This window comes from Rhinatrema bivittatum, chromosome 5, assembly GCF_901001135.1.
Source record: "Rhinatrema bivittatum chromosome 5, aRhiBiv1.1, whole genome shotgun sequence".
NCBI lineage: Eukaryota > Metazoa > Chordata > Amphibia > Gymnophiona > Rhinatrematidae > Rhinatrema > Rhinatrema bivittatum.
In genome coordinates this window covers 364742372-364759025 of record NC_042619.1, presented here as the reverse complement: position 1 = coordinate 364759025, position 16654 = coordinate 364742372, and the positions used below count along the sequence as shown (strand labels likewise).

The following is a 16654-nucleotide window of genomic DNA, read 5'->3' as shown; positions in this document are numbered from 1 at the left end:
ACAAGGGGCTATGAGGATCATGGTCCCCTGTCCTGTCGGAGGTTCAAGAGATTCTTTGTCACTAGAGGAAGTGGATGATATGCGTACAGAAGGCAGGCAAAGGCATCTGGGGCTGGCTTGCTGGCCCCCCTGTACAGTGTCACTCGCCCACTACAAACTGGAGATACTTCTGATGACCACAGAAGATCCCGATGTGGGCAAACATGTCTTTTAGATTGAGACAACAAAGCCAGTCCCTGCTTTGCAGGAGAGGAATCAGGGTGTCCACAGATACCATCTTGAACATTTCTCTTTTTAGAAGTTTGTACAAGTCTCTCAAGTCCAAAATAGGATGGAGTCCCCCAGTTCTCTTTGGAATCAGGAAATACCGGGAGAAGAATGCCCCTGCTGCTGTGGCAGAACGGGCTCCACTGCCCTGGCCGTTATAAGGGTGGAGAGCTCCTGCAAGAGGACTTCCTGTCTGAAGACGGCGGGTCAGATGTACTGGCTAAGAGGTGTTGCAGGGTCTCATGGTGATCTTCCAACTAAGTCGCAGCATCCCTCACCTTGTCACCAAAAAGGTTTTTGCCAGTACAGGGCAGATCTGTGGGCTTCTCCTGAACCTCTGGTTGGAAATCAGAAGCCCGGAGCCAGGCCATCCTATGGGCTCCAATGCCGCCGACTCAAAATCATCATATGTGGAATGCACCTCTTGTTTACCACATTCAAGGCCCTGCTGGACGACTGTCAAAAAAGCATCCTGCTGCTGCTGAGGGAGGCACTCAAATGTTCTGGACCTGCTTCCAGAGGTTTCGAGAAAATTACGTCATGTATAGTTGGTATGAAGCAATACAGGCAATCAGCATAGTGCCCTGAAACACCTTCCTACCCAGTGTGTCCAATGTCTTGTGCTTCCGTCCCGGAGGGGCTGAAGCATAGGTGCGAGAACACTTAGCCTTAAGGGCAGACTCCATCACAACCGACTGGGGTGGGAGTTGACACTTCTCAAACCCCAAAATGTAATGGACTAAGTAAACCGCCACCTCAGCCTTCTTATTCACTGGAGGCAGAGATGAGGTGTTCCCAGATTCAAAGGAGCAGCTCCTTGAAGATCTCATGAACTGGAACAGCCATCACCTCCTTCGGGGCATCCACAAACGGGAGACCCGCCAGTATTTTGTGTCTGGCATCCTCTTCTGTCAGAAGTTGGAAAAGAATGGCTTCTGCCATGGACCGCACGAATCCAGCAAAGGTTAAGTCCTCAGGTGGGGACCGGCGCTGCTCCTCTGGAGGAAACGGGTCCAAGGGAAGGTCCCCAGAGTCATCAGAAGACAACTCAGAGGTATCATCCCCCCATGGGTCGTAAGGGGCATCATTGCTGAGATCACCCAGAGACACCGGTGGAGGCCCAGTGGCTTGGGCCTGAGGCCCCTGAAGGACCCAGAACCGGACTGGGCAACGCCAGCCACAGAACCAAGGGCCTTGAAGGTGCCGCGGGCTGCAATGGGACTTCCTCCTCGGAGGACCCCACAATGGGGAATAGCATCGGGAAGAGGCAACGGTGGCCGCTGTATCATCGATGGACCCCCAGGTAGGCTGCATGGGGAAAACAGCAAGAAGGACCTTGAGATGCTCCGGCAGCAGTGTCACCATAGAGGGTGCAGGCTCTGGCGCCGGGTGGGGCCGGCGGCTCGATGCTCTGCAGAGTTCAGATGACTGCCAGTTGCACCCTGTGTTCCAACTCCTCCTGGAAATCTGCCAAAGACAGGACAGACAGAGGAGGAGGGAGGCATCACCAGATCATCGGTGCCCAGCACCAGCATCAGTGGGGAACCCCTGGGTTTTGATGGAGGGTGGTGTCTACTCTTCGCGGGGTCACTTCTGGGGCATCACAGCAGGCACCGATGGCAACCAGAGTCTGGTATCATGTGAAGATGAAGACTGGTAGCAATGTTTCCTGGACTTCCCACAGTGCTCAGCCTAGTCTTTCCCTGGCGCCGAGGAGGAAGGAGATGATCCAGAAGTCCTTGAGCGCGAAGAGACCAACGATAGTCTAGCCCCGGCACCGCACTCCATCTAGGGCCTGGTGGAGGCCCTAGATGGAGTGAAGGCTCGGTATCCGGTGGTTTCCCTCGGCCTTTCAGAGTCGATGCCCCCAATGCCAGAGTTGAGGGGTCGGACTTCTTCAAACCAAAGAGCTTCTCCATTTTGTCCAGGCAGACGCACTAGCCCTTGGGGTCATCTGGTCAAAAAAATGACACCCCCGAACGTCATACGATATTCCAAGGCAGAGGATATACACCTCATGCAGATCTGTGAGGGACATAGTCAGAGGACACTGGGGGGCACTGAAGAAAACGAACGCCACCATAACAAAAAGACCCCGGTGCAGTGTCGATGACCGGCGGGCACCGAAGGAAAACACCACTGGGAATCGACCACATAGAAGGAAGAAAACTTACCGTGCTGGCCCAACTAACTAAGCCGGGGGAATGGAGAGGGACCCGGTGCAGGAAGAAGACTTGACTGAGAAAAAAAGCTTTCCAATACCAAAAACAGCACAAGCTCCATAACCGCGAGACAATAGCTCCACAGAGAAGAAGAGACTGAAGAGTGACCCGCATGGACAGTGGCATACTGGGCATGCTCAGTGTGCCAGTCAACGTTTCTAGAAACTTGACTAAAGTTTTTCGTGCTGGGTTCCATCTGATGATGTCACCCATGTGTAAGGACTACCATCCTGCTTGTCCAAGGAGAAAAGTGCTTTTCATTTTTTTTTTTTAAGGATCGGGGAGAATGCTAGATGTAGTATACTTTGATTTCAGCAAGGTCTTTTGACATGGTTCTAAATAGGTGATTTGTAAACAAACTGAGTGCCCTAGATATGAGCCCTAAAGTGATTAACTGGGCTAGAAACAGGTTGAGTGGGAGTCGACAAAGGGTAGTGGCAAACCTAGTTCCCTTAGAGGTAAGAGGGGTTGCCAGATGTGTACTCAGTTTGGTTCTTTTCTATGCTTTTGTAAGTGATATTGTAGAAAGGCTACTGAGAGAGGTTTGTTTTTTTGCAAATGATACCCTGTTGCAAAATTTGGTAAACACGCTGGAAGGTATGCAAAACATGAGGGATCTAGTGAAGCCTGATGAATTGTATAGAGTCTGGTAGATAAGATTTAATGCCAAAAATGCAGAGCCATGCATTTAGGCTGCAAAAAAGGGAGCAGTATAGGGAGGTGAAGTTTTTTCTGTGCATAAGAGAGGGCCACAATCTGGGGGTGATCATAAATGATCTTAAGATGGCCTAACAGATAAGGTGATGGCAAAGGCCAGAAGAATGCTTGGGAGCATAGAGAGAATAGCAAGTTCGAAAGGGGAGGAAATAGTGCCTATATACAAGTCTTTGGTGAGACTTAATTTGGAGTACTGGAGACTGTTCCCGCAAAAGGATGTAAAATCAAAAAGGTCCAGAAGGCCACTGCTAAAATGGCCAATTATCTTCATAATGGCATAATGGGGACAGAAAGTTATAAACATGTATAACCCAGAAGAAAGGAGGGAAACGGGAGATATAAGACCTTTAAATACCACAAGGAATAACTGGAAAGGAGGCTCTAGAATGAGGGGGTCGTGAGGGCGACAGGGGTAGTGTCTTAGGAGAAGTGGGCACATGGAACGGGCCCCTCTTTGTAGAGATGGTGAAGACTAGGATCTTACTGGAATTCAAAGAGGAATGGGATACGGAGGACCCCCATTGGGGGAGGAATAAAAACTATCAAGTAGAGCAGTAGATAGTAGATGGGTCATATGGGTCTATCTGCCATCATATTCTATATTTCATAGCATTTTTTTAAAGCCATGTTGGCAGTTGTTTGGTCTTCTTTTTTACCTTTTTTTCAATTTGTGGAATATATTTTACCTGGGTTGCCAATGGGATTAACAAATCACCATGCCTCATGCAAACTCCCTCACAACTGCTTTTTTCAGTTTTGTTTTAACTAATTTCTTCATCATAATCTCCCTTTTTAAAGTTACATGCTACTGCAGTAATTATATTTATTATTGACGGCATTGTGATCATTACTCACAAGTACCTCCACCATTAACCCTTATATCGAGTCCTGAATTTCACTGGGAATTAGATGGAATGAACCACCCTCCCCTATGTCTCACTAGTACAATTTATCATGCAATCTAGGCATATAATAACAATATTTTTGCACATATGGGAGAGAGAGAGAGACTTTCAAGGAGGTAAACAAACAACTAGGGCCTGAAAAACTGAGGTCCAACTGCAGTAATCAAAATAAAATTTACTCACCCTGAGATTAACAGGAATATTTATTTAGTTATTTATATTCTTTTATATACCGAAGTATAGCTGAGTGCCTTCACCCCGGTTTATAGTGAAACAACTTCATACAGAGAACGAGATATAAAACTTCATACAGTGAACGAGTTATAGGTTGAGGATAAATACAAATGATAGTAAATAACATCTCGGCAAGAGGCAGAGTAGAACAAGCTAACAGTAGGCAATATATAACTTAAATAAACAGAAAAGGCTTGTTACAGAAATCAAGAAGTGAGATAAACCAAGATTTGTCATATCAGTCTGTAAATGATTGTCTAAACATCCATGTTTTTAGTTCTTTTTTGAAGGTTTTGGGGTCTCTGATAGAGCTTAGGTGTCCTGGGATAGAGTTCCATATTATCGGTCCTGCTATCGAGAAGGCTCTATCTCTAGTGGCTGATCGTTTCGCAGATGACAGGGGTGGAATGATTAGAAGTAGTTTGTCAGAAGATCTTGAAGTATGTGGTGATTTGTGTATTGAGATCATGTTGTTCAGAGAGGAATTGTTGTCTTTGTAGATTTCATTATGGAGAATGGTTAAGGACTTGTATTTGATTCTTTGTGGAATAGGTAGCCAATGAAGATTTTTTAGGGTTGGAGAAATGTGATCAAACTTCCTTTTGCCAGTGAGTACTCATGCAGCGGCGTTTTGTAGTAATTGTAGTGGTTTTAGAGTAGCTTTGGGTAGTCCTAAGAAAATTGCGTTGCAATAATCCAGGCTTGAGAAGATGAGGGTTTGAAGAATTGTTCTGAAGTTATTTGGGTACAAAAGAGGTTTGAGGTGTTTGAGAATCTGGAGTTTATGAAATCCTTCTCTTGTTTTTAAAGCGATACAATTCTTAAAGCTCATATCATTATCTATCCAGATGCCAAGATCCTTTATTGGATTCTTCATTTGAATATTGGCGTTATCAATTTGAATATAGGGTATTTGTGAGGGTTGGCCTGAGGAATTTCTTTTTATTAGGATCCATTCAGTTTTATTCATATTTAAACATAGTTTTAAGTTGGTTTAGAAAAATTTGGATAGATTTGAGGTATTTTACTGTTAGGCAAATGGCTTCTTCAATAGTAGATGTTATAGGGATTAGTAGCTGGATGTCATCGGCATAGAGGAAGAATGAGATGCCTAGATTAGAGATGAAGTGGCAGAGTGGTAGAAGATAAATGTTAAATAGAATGGCAGACAGGGCAGATCCTTGCGGCACACCTGTTTCAAGTGGGTAGGGATCAGATGAGCAATTATTAACGGTGACTTTGAAGAATCTGTCCTTTAAAAATGAGGTGAACCAATTGAGGGTGTTTCCAGTTAGGCCTATGTTGGCAAGGCTTGATATTAGTAGATTATGGTCTACTGTATCAAAGGCAGCAGATAGATCAAGCATGACCAATAAGTGATTCAGTTTGTTATCAAATCCTCTTGTTAATTTATTAGTTAAATTTATCAGAAGGGTTTCAGTGCTGCGGTTCTTTCTGAAACCATGTTGAGCGGGGTGAAGTATGTTGTTGTTTTCAAGGTGCTCATTTAGTTGAAATAGCACAGTTTTCTCGATCAGTTTGGCTAGTAAAGGAAGGTTGGAAATTGGACGATAGTTATTTAGATCATTGGGATCAAGGTTCTTTTTCTTAGGGATCGGAGTAATGGTTTCAGTTTTCAGGATGGTTGGGAGGAAGCCTTCTTCGAGTGACTTGTTTATAATTGCGGTTAATGTAGGAGAAATAATATGAGATATTTCCTTTATAATTCGAGTGGGAATAGTATCGAGCTCATGTCGTGCTGGGTTTATTTTTTGAAGTATCTTTTCTAGTTTGAAGTTGGATATTGATTCAAATTTTGACCAGGAAGTAGATGATGATGTAGTGTGAGGAATATTAAAGGAAGAGGTGTTGTTAAGAGTTTGTGATTTTGTCTATTTTGTTTTTAAAGAACTTTGCGAGATCTTGACTTAGATTATTAGTATTGGGGGTTGATTTACTTATGCAGTTACTTTCTATTAGGTTCTTCTCTATGTTGAATAGGGAGTTTGATTTATTTGTGGCGTTTTTGATCTTTAGACTATAGTATTCGCGTTTGGCGTTTAGGATCGCTTTCTTGTATTCAGCAAGTTTTGAGCGATATCTTTGGTTGGTTATTTGGCATTTGGATTTGCGCCATTCTTTTTCCAACTTTCTGAGGTTAGATTTCAAATTCAAAAGTTCAGAGTAGAACCATGGATTGTTTTTTGCTCTCTTGTGTTTTATAATTTTTGTTTTCTCTGGATTTATATTATTAGCAGTTTGTTTTGTGAGACTGAACCAGGACTGGGTAGCATTCTGGATGTTGGATAGATCTAGGTTTGTGAGTTGTTTACTCAATTCTTGTTTGAGGGAGTTGAGTTGGAAGGGGGGTCTGTATTTGAAGGATAGAGGCGTTTTGTGTTCATAAATTTGGTTTGTGATTACTTGGGCACTACATTTAATGAGAAAGTGATCAGACCAAGGAACTGGTTTAATAGATGTTGTGAGAGTATTAAAGTAATGGTTAGTGAAAATTAGATCTAGGGTGTTACCAGCTCTGTGAGTGGAGTTGTTTATAATTTGGTTCATGTTGAGGCTGGCAAGCATGTCAAGTAGCATTTGATATTTTTGGGATTTAGGTGAGTTGTTGTTATGGAGGTTGAAGTCACCAAGTATTATAGAAGGTTTTTTAACACTGATGTTAGTTATAAGAAATTCGATCAGTGTGGAGATTTCATTGTCAAGGAGTTTTGGGGGACAATATATTAGACAGATTTGCAGAAAATCAGATTCTAGCAGTTCAATTTCGAATTTTGAGGGGAGCTTTTGAGGAATCATTTTCATATTAAAATGTTTTTTTTATAAGGAGTAGTAATCCGCCACCTCTTCGGTATTTTCGAGGAATTGAGAATAAATCATACTCATTATTAGAAAGTTGATTTGTTAGAACCGTGTCAGTTTCTTTAAGCCACGATTCAGTTATTGCAAAGAAGTCAGGGTTCTTTGTGTTTATCAAGTCTGATATGATCATTAGTTTCTTCGTTAGTGATTGAGCGTTTATCAGGAGGAAAGTGATGTATAAGAGGTTTTTGGCTTGTTTTAGCAGTGGGATATTTATTAGGTGGTTTCTTTTTGACTTTTTGTGGGAGTCGTGGTGATCCATTGTGGTTTAAGGATTTTTAATCTTAAAAACTTAGGAGCTTTTGGTGTATATCAAATTATGTAAATTATGTAAAGTGTGTTCTTTTGGAATAATTGAAGATATTTTGAAGTTACCAACAACAAGGAGTGATGTTAGGTTATGTATTATGTATTATTAGGTTATGTATTATGCGTTTGCAAATCGGAGAAAATTATAAGCATTTTCTAATACATATGATAATGTTACAAATCACTGTGTAACCATCGATGGAGCTTGTGTGTAGCTAGGAGCCACCAACAAGGCAAAATGAAGAAAAGAAACACCTCATGGTTGACACCTACCAGCATGTAAGGTGATTTCTAGTAATCAACGCCTGAGCCAGAGGTGGACATAGGGGTAAGGGAGGGAGGCAGCACTTCCCTCGTGCTGCTACTTCCACCTTCTTGCAGCCAATTGGTTATCAGTACTCATGTTAACAGCCAATGATGGGGACAGCAATGCTCAAGAAAAACATTTCCTGTCTCCAGATTCTCATAACACATTCTGGATGGAGCAACTTGCAGTTTTCTTTCTACTCATCCGTGGCAAGCGGGTGACAATTTTGTGCCCTGAATTTTTTTTCTTTTTAAACATATTCATTATAAAGTATTTTACAGTATATTTTCCCCAAAGTCTTGCTGGAATATCTGTAGAATATTAGAGATAGAGATACTTTGCAGGAATCTCAGTAACCCTTGCTATTCCTTTCTGAATCAGCCTCGACATTTTGCCTGCTATTGAGGGTAAATATTCTTTTATGAATGGTACACTATGAAAACAAGAAGTTTATTTACATATTGTCTATAGCGGTTGGGTTTTTGTTAGTCATTGTGGCATACATAGCCTTCTTAGTGTATGAGCATTAGAAAAGATTAAAAGCTGTTAGAGCCAATATGACTTAGTGTAGCTTCTGAAATCTGCATAAACTTACCTTGTACCTCTCCCAGAAAGACTGTACAAAACATTCAGCTGCTGCTTTAGATGTTGCATATGGATTTGTTGGTCGCTTGAGCGAAGCCTCATCAAATTCCTAACAAAATATGCATACTGAGCATTATTGGACTGAGACAAGGTTTCAAAAAACAAACGAGTCAATATTCAACAAAAATATGGAACTCTGTGCTTCCTCTGAAATCCCAGCTTCTGTGACTATACAAATGGCTATAATTTTTGGTGGTACAAAACAGTGGGATAAAGAGGGTGAGTAAGACTGAGGGTAGGGAGTTTGAGTGGGGGCAGGGGAGGGAAGGGGGGGTGAGTGACCGAGGGGGGGAGGAGGATGAGTGACCAAGGTGAATGAGCGAGGGGAAGGGGGAGTGAGAAGCCTGTAACAACGGGCTACATTAAAAAATATTTTTTGGTTCAGTTTTTGGAAAGGCACTCTTCTACACTTCTCACTCCCCCTTCCCCTTGCTCATTCACCTCGGTCACTCATCCTCCTCTCCCCTCGGTCACTCACCCCCTTTTCCCTCCCCTCCCCCCACTCAAACTCCCTTCCCTCAGTCTTACTCACCCTCTTTATCCCACTGCCTCTCTCCTCTCTCACTGAAACCCCCTTCTCTCACTCTCACCTCCCCCCCCCCCAGTCTCACTCCCACTCCATCCCCTTCCTTCCTCAGTCATTGCTGTGTGACTCGAGAATGTCAGTCTTCTACAATTCTTTTCCCTCATCCCCCTTCCCCTCGGTCACTCATCCCCCTTCCCCTCACTCATCTCCCTTCCCTCCCCCCACTCAAACTCCCTTTCCTCAGTCTTATTCACCCTCTTTCTCCCACTGCCTCCCTCCCCTCTCACTGAAACCCCCTTCCCTCACTCTCACCTCTCCCCCCTCAGTCACTCCCCACCCTCTCCCAATCCCATCCCTTACTCTCATTCCCTCCCATCCCCTCTCAGTCACTACTCTATGTGACTCATTCCTTCCCCTGCGGCACGGCACGTCTGTCAGAGCTCTCGACGTTCCTCCGGTCCCAACTCCCTCCCCCCCGATATTCCTTGTCCGCGCGGTAGAGCTGCTCTCTACTGCGCATTTGTGGGCCGGTCAGAGCCTATCCTCTTCCCTTTTCCTGCCATCCCCTCTCACCCCAACCACAACCCCTTCCCTTCTCCCTCAGCCCTCCTCCACTCCCTTTTTCTCTTCTCCACAACTTCTTACCCTTCCCACTTACTCACATTCTCCTCCTTTTTCCTTCCATACCCTCTCATCTTCCCTTTTCCTTCCCCTCCCACCTCCTCCACAACACCTTCCCTCTCCCTCAGCCCTCCTCCACTCACTCTTTTTATGTTCTCTAGAACGTCTTACCCTTACCACTTACGCACTCATATCCTCTTCCATTTTCTGTCCATTCTCTCTCAACTTCCCTTTCCTTCCTTCTCTCACCTCATCCACAACTCCTTCCCTCTCCCGATGTTGTCACTCCAGTGGCAGACGCAAGACGTCGGCCACTTGCCCACCACCCCAGGGTCCCATTAAGCGCGGTCCCACTGTCGCTGGATGGCGCAGACACAGAGATGGGAGGTCTCCGGGGGTCTCTCTCTCGCGTGCGCACCTCACCACTGGGCTCGTTGCTGGGCCGCCTGACGCTCGGATACCACCGCCGCCGCGCTAAGCACATATCGTCTGCCTCAGCCCGACTCCACATCACCCGGAGCCCGCAAAACGCCACGTCCGCCGCTGTGACCAACGTGCTCTCTCACCCGCGCATGAGCGGCACGTCGGGCAGAGCTCTCTGTTCCGTGCATGCTCAGTAGAGCTGCTCTCTACTGCGCATGCACGGAACATTTGCGGGACGTCAGTCAGAGGCCATTTATATTGTAGATATATATATATATATATATATGCTGAAGAGGGAAGAATGGTAGCGAGGATCACACCAGTATACAGTTGCCAATACATTCAGATTACTGAATCTTGCACAATTTTTGATGGAAATGCTCTGGATAATAATTTGAATAAAAGACTATTTCTTCCCTGCACATAACCATCTTGCAAAATTCCAAACCTACTGGGGTCAACAGTATGTAAATACACAGTTGTGTGTCAATGTTCGGTGCTGGGATTTCGAGACATGCAGTTCGGAAGGAGCCAGTTCTTTTAGCTAAAAGTACTGTGCTTCAAGTCCTTTCAGAACGCTCCAGTCTTGGAGGAAAATGTGAATTCTGTGCCGTGCACGTTGCTTTCAACAGGATGCAAGTTTACAGAAAGCATTCACCCTTTTCACAGGTCTTCTATCACACTCTTATGCTTGGATGCCTGTACCTCCCTCAATTGCTACATTAACCTTTATATTGAAGGGCAGGACAGTAGCTCACCTCATCAAGACTGCCCCCATAGACTTCATCTGTGCTAATGTAAACAAACTTTTTCACTTTGGCTTCATAGGCAGCACCAAGCAGGACACGGGTGCCATAGCTGTTCACATACATGAACTCAAAGAAATGCCAAAAGGACAGGTCTGAATAAAAACAAAATTATATTTTTAAAAGTAATACTTTTTTTCAGTAACAAAGCTCAACCTGAAAGTGTTATACTTGAGAAAACTCCAAGCAGATATTTATTTTATTAATGTAGCAATATCCAAGATGTCAAACATCAATCACAAGACAATTTCCAAACTTGTACTCAGCAATCTCTCAAGCATGCTGTTGGGAATAGCATAATATTTGCAGTACCCAGTGGATTAAATTTGAACTGTGGTATTTCCTTGCTGGAGGTGATTAGACTCTTGGATATTGTTAATATCTTGTGTCCATTAAGAATAACGTTCTCTTTGAAAAGCAAAAGGTTTCTGTAGTCAATTAATGCAAACTGTAAAATTAAAAATAAAATAGAAGATGAAAAGCAGCAGCCAGCAGGACAGTCAGTAGGCCACAATACATTTGGAGGAAGAGAGACTTGCCCTCCTTCAGACTATTTACACGACATATCTCAAAAATGTCATGGGAGGCTCCTGCAATATACATCTCCTAAGAAAAAAATACTCTGTATTATCTGTATTATGCATGGTTTTCTTTTTTGAGGAACCGTTGTAGTAATGGTGGTGGGGTGGGGGGGAGGCAGGGAGAGAGTCGAGCGTGTCAATTCTTTGGGTACAGTTTAACCCCTGTATGTGTGTGAAGTAAAAAATAAACATTTCTACAGCTTCAACATGCTTTGCGGATTGAAAAAAAAAAATAAAAAATAGATATATTCATGCAACTTAAATGAGACCTTAAAAAGAAAAACCTTCTCCTGCAGTCTCACTGGATATAGTGGTTTCTAGAAATGAAAAAAAAAATATGGGATTAAGACTGCTGTGGTAAAGAAATGTTTGACAAAAATCAAATGTAGTCATGCCACTGCAGATAAGCTGTTAGCGCAGTGCTACTTGTTAGGCGATTCTTCAGCAACTGATGCTGTACCGGGACGTCATCAGGACTGAATGTCACCATCACCAAATTACTACAACTGGTGCATCAGCACTCAGGAAGCGCTTTCAAAACATGGTAAAAATAAAAAAACTTCAGCAGACACCACACGGGAGTTGGCCAGGGAAGGGATGCACTACACTAAGGGGGGTTTGCTAATGGGCATGGTTCGACACAGTGATATGAGCCACAAACTATGAAATGCCGCTTGAAATGTCAACTGCTGGCAGGCCAGTGCTCTGCCAGATCCTAAAGAGATAGCTTTTGCATATGCAAAGAACGGTGGAGAGACATGAGGCAACAACCATAAAAAAACCCCCCCAAGAGAACAGAATTTTGAGGGCTTCAAAGACATCCTGAAATATTTTATAACTTACCTACATGGGTTTGTGCAGCAAAATGTAACACAATATCAATTTTCTCAGTTTCAAAGAGATGTTTTATAAAGTGCGAGTCACATATGTCCCCCTAAATAAAAAGCAAAAGGCTTAAAGTTATGAAGCTGTGAAAAGTCAAGTTTCAAACTGTTGAAAAAAAAAAAAAGCCATCATAAGTTATTTCACAGGTCAGATCTTAAATATGAGGTTACAAGATAAGAGCTACACATAGAAAATACACAGCACATAGATACATAGCAATATGCAAAGAGAGATTCATGAATACAAGTTTAAAAAAATCATAGATATCAGAGGTTGAAGCTTTGAGGGTAGCGTTATTGCTTAAGTGCTGCCAACTTGTGTAAATGTGACTGCCTTTCTGTGAATGAGAACTACAAGAGGAAATAATAATTATAAAATTATGCATCTTTCAGTTAATACACAATCTCTTTCCCAACTTCACTTATACACAACTCCTACTTATGTCAGGCAGTCACTTTAGCAGTAAATACTGTCAATCAAGATTCTTCAATCATGTAAAAATAAAATGACTGGGTTGAAAAAGATCAGCAAAGATCATGGTTACAGGATAATGTTCAGAATATTAAAAAAGAGAACCCCCCCCTCCCACATATGCTCCAATTTCATGGCTTTGCTCCTCTCATGGCACAAGTCAGTCATGTGAGATATTCCGAAGAGGAAGGGCAATGAAAGAATGCTCTACCATGAGACTATCTCAAGAAAATCTAAGCCTGGGTTATTAAGACTTAAGGTCAAAGGAGATTGGCTACTTGCAAGTATACAAACTGAGAACCAAAATGTTGAAGATTAGGACTATGCATTAAATGTCACTGAAAAATCCAAAGAAGAATAATTAAGTGACATATTTAAAGGATGATTCATTAAGGTGCAGGAAGCTGCATTACATTTTGAATGTGGAAAATCCCAGTCATTAATGGCAATGGGGGTTATTTCACTAATAACGCGGGTTTTCCCACATTCAAAACTTAATGCAGCTTACTACACCTTAGTGCAGGGGTGAGCAAACCTTTTGAGCTGTGGCCTCCCCTGCCATTCTTGTCAGTGGATGAGGACCCTCAAAACGGGTTAAGCAGTTGCTTACCTGTAACAGGTGTTCTCAGAGGACAGAAGGGTCCACAGGCCTCAGAGTCTTTGCTAGCCGAGGAGGAGATGACTGGATTGGCAAGAAGAGACAGTGGTGCCCCACAGGGTGTCAATTCCTCCCTGGGAACCAACATCAGCAGGGTACTGGTGCCATGCCACTGCCCTCTCAACAGCCAGCTGCAAGTGCTTCTCCAGTTCCTCCTCGAACATTGCCAATGCCAAAACAAGTTGGGACAGAGGATGTGTGACCAGAACAGAGAGAAGGATCGGAGGCTGTCATCGGGACTGATGGAGTCCATGGCGAATCCCCAGCATCAATAGAGGATTGGTTCTCCTTGCCATGCAGTCGCTTTGGGGGCATCACAGCTAAAGCTGGTGCATCCCCATGCCCAGCACCGTGCATAGACTATGACTGATGCTTCTTTGGCTTCTCTCAGTGCAGAGACCGAAGACAAGATACCCATCTTTGACCTGGAAGAGACAGACTATGGCAGGTCTCCGGAGTCCCTGTCAACTAATGAATTTGACGGAACTTGGCTCGGTGGCCATCGGTGTGGCTCAGAGATCCCTTGATGCTGATGCATCAATTGTCTCCAGTCCTAGCAAACAGATGCTCCAACTTGTTGAGCTGGATCTTGCGTCCTTTCGGTGTCATCTTGGCACACTTGCTGCAATCCTGGATGTCATGCGATGCCCCTAGGCAGATGGCACATCTATCACGGGGGTCCATGATAGACATGGCCCTTGTGCACTGGAGGCATCACTTAAAACCTGAAGTGGACATGTCATGAAATAAAAAGGATGTGAGATTGAAATCAATTCTGGTGGCCATCAGGTACCGCGGGCCTGAGGGTATTAACACTGAAAGGAACCCCCCCCCAAAAAACTTGTCACTAAATGTCGAAAAACTTCAAGTCACAAATGGGAGCACTGATGGGGGGGGGGGGGGAGGGGACCTTGTGTTCACCGTGTTGAGAAATAGACATGAAAAGACAAAGAGAGTCTTTTTTCCTGCAAGTAAGCCAAAAAATGGACAAGCTCTCACCTAACCGCGAGATGACAGGCTCCATGGAAAAGGAGACCAATGGGACCCCGCGTGGATGCATGGTGTAATGCATGCTGGGCATGCTCAGAGAGGCCAAGTCAAAGTTCTAGAAACTTTGACAGAAGTTTTCCATGCCGGGCTCCATCTGATGACGTCACCTATGTATGAGGACTATCATCCTGCTTGTCCTCAGAGATACAAATGGGGTCGATTTTAAAGGGTGCGTGCGGGTGTACATGTGCGCGTGCTACCCGGTGTGCACACATGTACGCCCAATTTTATAACATGCATGCGCATGTTATAAAATCGGGGGTCGGCACGTGCAAGGGGGTGCACAATTGTGCATCTTGTGCACGCCGAGCAGCGCTGCCTTCCCCCGTTCCTTCCCAGGCCGCTCCAAAATCGGAGCAGCCTGTGAGGGATCTTCCCTTCCCCTTAGCCTGACCTTCCCACCCCTTCCCCCAACCTTTCCCCCCCCCCAGCCCTACTCTAAACCCCCCTGACCTTTGTCTTACCTTTTACGCCGGCAGGCGCATGTTGTGTGAGCCGGCAGCCTTCCGACACAGCGACAAATGGCCGCTATGTCGGAGGCCTCTGGCCCCGCCCCCGGACCACCCCTTTTTGCAAGCCCCGGACTTATACGCGTCTCGGGGCTATAGGCCCGGTGCACGTAGGGCTTTTAAAATCTGGCCCATACTGTATGTACATATTCATGAAGGGTATTCACAAGGCAGCCACAGTGCCAATCAGTGACTCAACACTCTTATTTTGTTTCTCTTCACATTGCTGAAAGGAGTAAGCTTACACATACACGGGTACAGAAAGGTGGACATCCTGTACCCAGTCAGAGTGAAACACCGAGACAAACAAACACAGACATAGTTACCCCATACAGACAGAAACCAACAAACACACTACTCCCAGAAAGAAGATAGACACAGAGAAGCACAGACCAATACACCCCAAACAGACAAACACAGGCAGACAGACTAAAGCACACACACAAACCAATGCACACCAGACAAACACAGATAGATACTCCACAAACTGCAATGGCATGGTCTGGAAAATTAAAAAAAAAAAAAAAGCCCACACAAAAACTTCGGAGTCAGCCAAAATTTTTAGGAGCTGAGAAAAAATATCATGCTCAACATTTTTTTGATTTTGCTTTTATACTGTTTACTAATTTTTCCTCTTTTTGACATTTTTGTGTTTTAATAGTTTTCTCATCTTTTTAAGTTCTCATGCTTTCATATGCTTATTTAACTTTACACTTTTTGCCTTTATTCTCCCTTTCCTTCCACAGCTCCTCCCTCTCTCCTCTCTACCTCCTTATTCTCTAACATCTTTGCCCGTTCCTCTCTCCTAACTCACAACTTCTTTTCTCCTGGCAGGAAACAGCAGTGATCTCTCTCCATGGCAGCAGCAGGAACGTCCCCCAGGCCGAGGCTTAAGGCTGGCAAGCCTTTCTGGGTTATGACCACCACAGTGGCTGCTCCCATGTCCTGTTCTGCCCCAGAGCAAACTGCTTCCCCCTTGGGCCTGCCGCAGCAGAAGCTGATCCTCCTTAGTCCATCAAAAGAGATGCATGTCTGAGCCATGGCAAGCTGACATTCTGGCAGCTCCTTCTATCCTGAGCTTGCAGTGCCTCCCAGCACCGTATTTTTCTTCCTTGACTGGGCAGCCATTGTGCCCCCTTCAAAATTGTTGAAGCCCCCCAGTTTACTTACCCCTGCTTTAGTGAATCAGCCTCATGTACAAAATGCTTCATTTTCTACAGTTTAGACCACTCTCTTTTTATATAACACACAGCGTAAGGAAGTACTACAAGGCGTAACCTTAAGGAAAAATAGTTATTTATAGAAGACTGAGCTTCCAATCTGACCAGCATAAAGCAGCAGAACCACTTAGATTCTTCAAATTATGCACTTGCTCATTTCTCCTTTGTTGTTTTTCCTTTTCCTCTTATTCCTAGATCACCTCTAATACATATTAGCAATGTTAACAATTTTTGGAATATAAAAAAAATAAATAAATAGTATGCACCTTGTTTTATGGCTTCCCATCTGTTCATAAAAATCTCCTCTCACGTCCTTTCTCCAGCTCTTCCTGCTGTATATGTAGCAGTGTCCCCCACAGTGTGATGCCGATGAGGTTCTGATAAGAGTCAGCACATCCGCACCACAATTTACTGATCT

At 44.1% G+C, this 16654-nt stretch overlaps 1 protein-coding gene across 2 annotated transcripts in view; it reads right to left on the bottom strand.

Annotated features, from left to right (window-relative positions):
- The window catches only part of TGDS (TDP-glucose 4,6-dehydratase), a 100784-nt gene that overhangs the window by 46960 nt on the left and 37170 nt on the right, over positions 1-16654 (bottom strand). For both annotated transcript variants that reach the window (XM_029604740.1, XM_029604741.1), the window contains exons 4-6: positions 12287-12377; positions 10815-10957; positions 8437-8535 (exon numbers count right to left, since the gene is read on the bottom strand). In XM_029604740.1, coding sequence (XP_029460600.1) covers positions 8437-8535; positions 10815-10957; positions 12287-12377 — 333 coding nt within the window. The remainder of the gene's footprint in view (positions 1-8436; positions 8536-10814; positions 10958-12286; positions 12378-16654) is intronic.